This window comes from Castanea sativa, chromosome 2, assembly GCF_040712315.1.
Source record: "Castanea sativa cultivar Marrone di Chiusa Pesio chromosome 2, ASM4071231v1".
Lineage (NCBI taxonomy): Eukaryota > Viridiplantae > Streptophyta > Magnoliopsida > Fagales > Fagaceae > Castanea > Castanea sativa.
The window spans coordinates 2753878-2760233 of NC_134014.1; the positions used below are offsets into that span (position 1 = coordinate 2753878).

The following is a 6356-nucleotide window of genomic DNA, read 5'->3' on the forward strand; positions in this document are numbered from 1 at the left end:
ATAAGCCGTTCTATTTTCTCAATTACATTTTGTGAAATCTCATTTATTCTTATCTACAAAGTTAGTAATAAAAAAAAATTATTTTCCCTCATTAAAGTAAAATAAGCTATACCAAACACAGAATTAGTAAAATCTTCCATGTGGCCAAAAATTCTTTACTAAATATAAGTAAATAAAATATACTACAAAATTTAAAAATGGATACCATCATCAATGCTCGTTATTTTGTCAGTCAGATAGGATTCCGTGCAATACTATAGATATTGCAATGGGTGCAATTCACTCACCTTCTCACGCAGTATTTTTTTTACTTTTTTCTTAATATTTTTAATCAATGGTTGAGATTGGTAAAAACAACTTTTAATTTTAACCATTAATAAATATTGCATCAGAGCCTGGGACCCAATAAATAAATTGCTACTATAATCCTGTGGATTCAGATCCTCTAGAGTTCTTAGGGTACTCTACCAGTAGAGTTCATTAAATCCTAACCACTCTTTAATGATTTAATGGTTTAGATTTTGCCATGTCAGCATTTCATTAATAATATTCTTGAAATAGTAAAATAATATTGTAAACAAAACAATTAAGATGATTATTAATGAAATGCTGACATGGCAAAATCTAGACCATTAAATCATTAAAGAGTGGTTAGGATTTAATGAACTCTACTTGGTAGAGTACCCTAGAAACTCTAGAGGATCTGAATCCCCTCCTAATCCTGTTCAGATAAGACTATCACGTTGGCCACTCCTATCCATTTTCATTCATAAAAAAAAAAAAAAAACCAAGTACATATCCTATCTGAGCAGATGGTTCTCACATTTTAAGCCCCGTTTGGTACTTATATTTAAATACATATTTTTAATTTTTAAATAATATTATACATACTTTTTATATTTTTTTTTATTCATAAGTATTTTTTAAAAATACATTACTGTAACAACGTTAAGAAACACCTACCAAACGGCCCCTTGCTCGGCCCTTTCCAAGTAATTTCATTCCAAAAGTTAAGAAACACCTACTATACTTCTTTCTCAAAAAAAAAAACCTATATGCTAAGATTTCTTTTCTCGTACAAATGGCCGACCATATATAAATTTAATCTTTCAAATACTATTTTTCTCTCCTCCAAAAATTTCAATCACTTTTTCTTCTTCTTCATGGGATTAAATTCTTGAAACCCAACATGGCCTTCAAGTTTCTCCAAAACCATCCAGTTCTTGCTCTCATTCTAGCTTTGTTATTAGCCCATGAAATTTTGTACACAGCCTTTGCTGCCTCTGGTGGCAGAATGGGTGGTTCTTCCTTCGCTTCAGAGAAAGAATCATCTTCATATTCGTCTTCTAAGTCTTACAATATATATCATTATGACAATAACCCAAGATTTAGTAGTGGATATGTTGATGATGATATTGATAGCCTAAGGGTCAATGAGAAACATGAGGGTACGAGTGCGTGGTTTTTTATTTTACCATTTGGGTCTTTTGTGGGGATTTATCTTTTGATCGCTTATCTTAATAGAGCAAGTGTTGTCAGGGTTCAGGTATATCACTTCTTTGTTCATATTTCTTTACATTTGTGTGTATTTTTTTTTTTTTGGGAATTAGTTACTTTCTTAGTTATGATAGGAGTTATGTCACTTTTACTTGGGTTGATTATTGACATCATTTTTATTAGGCTTTCAATCATAACAAGTCACGTCAATAATTGTGAAAAAAGAAATTGTGAAGAATGTTTATTGTTAAGGAAATTCAAAGAGAATTAAGACTCTGGTTTGGAGTAACATTTTAAGATTATTTAGAGTGAGAGTTATATAAAATTTTCCCTTTAATCCCTTTTCCTTGGAAGACCAAATAAAGAATTAAGTAACCTAGAACACATTATATGTTATTTTTCCACTATGGAGTCTGTGATTGATTCTTTTTCCAAGAAGAGAAACCTATGGTCTATTGCTTATTTATTTATTTTTATGGTTCCCTTAATTTATATTTCTTTGTTTAAATTCAAGTCCAATAATAAATCAGGTCCCATTGTGGGTACTGGAGGATAGGATCCTCAAATGATGTGGAGACTCAAATGAGATGGAGAGACTGCATTTCACAGTTCAGATTTTATGTTTTGTATCTAACAATATATATACATGCATGACACTAGATACACCATTTAGATGTGTACTGTTTAATCTGAACCATGAAATGGGTCCATTTCAAACTGAGAGGATCCTTTTCCATGGGGGTCGTTTATATATTTTACAACCCCATATTTGCAACCTTCTTATTCCCAAATTTCTAAATTCTATATTCTCTTGCAGGTTGGTTTATCAGGCATGGCTCACTCAATTCAAAAAGAACTTAGTACACTTGCTACAACTGTAGACACATCTGAAAACAAGAGCTGCAACTTCTTCTTATCAAACATGGCTTATTTATATCAAAGAGAACTTAGTACACTTACTACAGCTATAGACGCATCTAAAAACAAGAGCTTCCACTTCTTTTTAACAGGTTCATATGGAATTTATGGCATATTTTTCGTTGATGATACTGTAAATTTATATATATATATATATATATATATATATATATATATATATATATATTCTAGACTATGTTCTTCATTCCTTTAAGGATTAGGAGCCAACCACTATCATTGAATTTAAATATCTAATCTCATTTCAACCGGCCATATAATTCAGTACCCCTCATGTGATCAAGGAAGCTTCAGTTAAGATTTTTTTCTCCACTCCAGCCTTTTAATCCCCAGTAGGGTAAAATTTGTTTCAAGGATGAGCATGGCATATTTTACATTCCTACATGGATGCTTTAGAATGAGTGAGACACCTGTGTTGGACATGACATGACTTGGGTATAGAATTGCAGTCTATTTACATTACTACTCCTGGATATGTGCTCAAAAGGAGTGTATTGTAAAAGTAGGTACACAGGAATCCCAGTAATCAAGAAGTTTTCTAAGAATACTTGATCCATACTTTGTTAACACAGAAATTATTAATGAGAGAATACAGAATTCTAACAAAAGAATAGTAGTTTGAGCGATTGATGAAGTTATTGACAAGGGAATTACCATTTTTTGACTAGATGTGCAGCATTGTACCATATTTCATCCAAGGTGTAGATGAGGATAAGTAAAATGTTTTTCCTAATGGAGATCCATGCCCATGTTCTAAATCTGGCATGCAAATTTTTGGAACTCAAACTGGTCTATTTACAATACAGGATAACCTGATTATATGGTTTAATGCAATTTCTATTTTGTGAGTGGCGACAACAAAATCCTTTTTCTTATTGTCCAATTGTTTTATTTTTATTTTTTTCACATGCATGATTGTTTCTCTATGTGTGCACTATAAATTCTCATGAACTTTGCATACTTATACAATTATTTCATTGGTGGAAAAAATAGTATTATGTTTTTCAGGAAAAAATGTGTTGATATAACTGTTATTGAAATGAAGTTAATTATTATAGCCATCGCATCATCACTAGTTTGTTTGCAAGTCATGCTCGTCACTTGCATATTAAATGCCTCAAAACTTTGGCTAGTTTTACATGTTATCTTATGTGACATACTTGTCCTTTTTATTTTGGTTGCAGAGTCTGCAGTAGCTTTGCTTCGGCATCGAAAACACTGGATTTCTGGTTATTCATCTGTGAGTCGAATATTCTAAAGGTTTTGATGGTGCTTTAGTAGCCTTTAAATTTCACGATTTTTCTTCATCATTATATAACTGAGAAGTATAATCTTCAAAGTGATCTTCATCATTATGAAGATATTTGCTGTATGGGGAGGGGTTTTAGAACTTTCTCTGTTAGTCATGTTAGGAGGACAGCCAATGGTGTGGCACATTCTTTGGCTAAATTTTCCAAACACATTATTGGTGAGAGGATATGGATGGAAGAATCCCCACCTCCTGCTCTTGAGGCATTGTTTGTTGACAGTTGTAATATTATAAATGAATGAAGTGCTCTGTTCGTTTTGCTTTCAAAAAAAAAAAGTGATCTTTGTAAGATATTGCTTCAATGCTGTTATTAAAATTAAAACCAGTATTCTAAACCATAGTTTTAAGCTTCTTCTCATTGTGCATATGATAGCTAATACAGCCTTGATATTAAACGTTACTTTTCTTCTGTTTAATTTCTTTTTCCTTTCATGTAGAAAACTCTGCTGATGTTCCTATTATAAATGCAGAAACTATTCTTCTGTTTTCAAGTTGTGTACTTTAACTTTAGCATGATGGGGTTATAACTGTATGTCAATCTCTAAATGCAAATATATGATCATATGAAACATGGATGTTTCTCTACCTTGTCTGTACTAGAAAGAGTACACTAGTCTTCTGAACTAAGCTGATCTTTTTGAGCTTCTTAATTCTCATTAGATTACAGTGTACCAGAATTCTTGATAATCATCACTAGGTCACCATCTGTCCACCATTATGAAATTAATTGTGGCTTATATTCTGTTACAACATCTCTTTGGTCTCTTTGTAGTTGACGTTGTGCATTGTTCACCCGGTCAAGTGGTTTACTTTAGTCCTTCGGTATAATTTTAAGGTAAAATAGCGCATTGCATGTTCTAGTTCCTGTGGAGATGCCAATTAATGGCCCATGTTGAAGCTGGGTTGGTTATATGGGTTCATCAATGATGATATAAATATATAGTGGTGTACATTAGGCTCTCCTTCCTATCCATTTGTGTCCCTAACAATAAACTCCAGAATTTTTTGAATTAATACAATGACAAATCCTTTGCACAAAATTTTGTTTTGATAGAAGGGGGATTATAAAAAAGAAAAAAGCTCTGTATAATTGATGTATGATAATTCAGACTATGCTTGGACAGAAGTGATGGTGACATTGTATTAGGGAGTGAAGTTGAAAGAAAAGAACAGCAGGGTTAAGTGATTACGTTAAGCTGCTCGGTATTTTGGTCCTTCGGTTTAATTCCACAACCTGTGCTGGAAGAGTTATGTTGTTTTAGTTCCACTACTTCAGTCAGGCTATCGTTGCACAATTAGAAATTCAATCTTTTTATCGTTATATAGAAGAACCTTATTGTTGTAAAGTCACAATAGAAATTGAATGTATGTGCAAAAAAATAGCAATAATTTTTTGTTGTTGTTGTTGTTGTTGTTATTTTTTTTAAATTTTGAGAAAAAGATGCTTGTGTTTTTTGGTTGCTTCCAACTGATCACTCCAATTTAAAAGATTATTTCTTTTTAATGATTATTTAACAATACAGCAGTTTTGATGCACTCAAAATATTCTTGCAGGTGGTACGGAGGTGGAGTCTTAAAGCTGTGGAAAAGGAATTCAGACAACTTTCAACTGATGAGAGGGTGAAATATGACATTGAGTCGCTTGTCAATGTTGACAACATGAAAGTACAAAGAACCATTATCCCAAGGGAAAACGAAGTTGAAAAAAATTACATAGTGGTATTTCATCTTTTATGGGTTCTAAATATAAATATCAGGCGCACCTATTGTGCTAATTAGTTGCTATAATTATTAATTGCACATGCAGCATATGCTTCCTTGTAAATACTTACTCATATTAGTGTTAGTGTGTCTTAGAGCTTGATATTACAATTTGGGTCTTTCTTTTAAGCTTAAGGTGTTATAAAATGAATTATCTTTGCTAGAACTCAACCAAGAATCAATTACTTGGATCATGGAGAGTCAATTTATAGCACTAGTTTGTTCCCACTTCTATGTCTTTTTCAGGTCTGTAAGTCTATTCCTTTAATTTAAATTCATTCTCAGGTTACAATCCTGGTAGCTGTTAAAGGTGCACTAAATATGCCCGAAATTAAAAGTACTGAAGACTTGAGGACAGCCTTGCACTACTTGAATACCATCAGTTCCACTAATACACTGGTACGTCAGAATATATACATATATATAGACAGATCCACCATTGACACAACTTTGTCGATTGAGCATAACCATTTAACAATTTCTCGATTCAGCAGTTGTGAAAAAATTTCTTAGAAAAGTTATCTCTACATGTATGTTTAACAATTTTGCAGGCTGTAGAGGTGCTTTGGAGCCCACAGGCAGAACATGATACGTTGTCAGAGGATGAATTGCTTGAAAACTACCCTCTTTTGAGGCCAATATGATAATGATAATTGCAATCTGTTCGTAAGTCTGTATGGCGTGTACCATTTTCGGCTCGTCAAGGCACTTGAAGAAGAAAATAAATTATCTGTGTCTTTGTAACATATTTTAAGTACAGAATTAACCTGTTTTATATTTCCACCTTGTTGTATTAAAAAGTTTTACTTTAGTTGAAATGCTATATCAGAAACTTATTTCAATATCTTATTTG

At 32.4% G+C, this 6356-nt stretch overlaps 1 protein-coding gene across 1 annotated transcript; it reads left to right on the forward strand.

Moving 5' to 3' along the window:
- The first annotated feature begins 980 nt into the window (after positions 1-980).
- Positions 981-6356, forward strand: LOC142623804 (FLUCTUATING-LIGHT-ACCLIMATION protein 1, chloroplastic-like). Its single transcript, XM_075797260.1, has 6 exons — positions 981-1546; positions 2315-2507; positions 3618-3673; positions 5297-5461; positions 5789-5902; positions 6055-6356. The coding sequence occupies exons 1-6, from the start codon at positions 1190-1192 to the stop codon at positions 6145-6147; spliced, it is 978 nt and encodes a 325-aa protein (XP_075653375.1). The 5' UTR covers positions 981-1189; the 3' UTR covers positions 6148-6356.

Excerpts from the sequence above, each read along its gene's own strand:
- LOC142623804 (XM_075797260.1), top strand. The coding sequence starts at position 1,190 with ATGGCCTTCAAGTTTCTCCAAAACCATCCAGTTCTTGCTCTCATTCTA. Across the intron at positions 5,462-5,788 it reads TTGAAAAAAATTACATAGTG|GTTACAATCCTGGTAGCTGT; the intron begins GTATTTCATCTT and ends ATTCATTCTCAG. Across the intron at positions 5,903-6,054 it reads TCAGTTCCACTAATACACTG|GCTGTAGAGGTGCTTTGGAG; the intron begins GTACGTCAGAAT and ends ACAATTTTGCAG.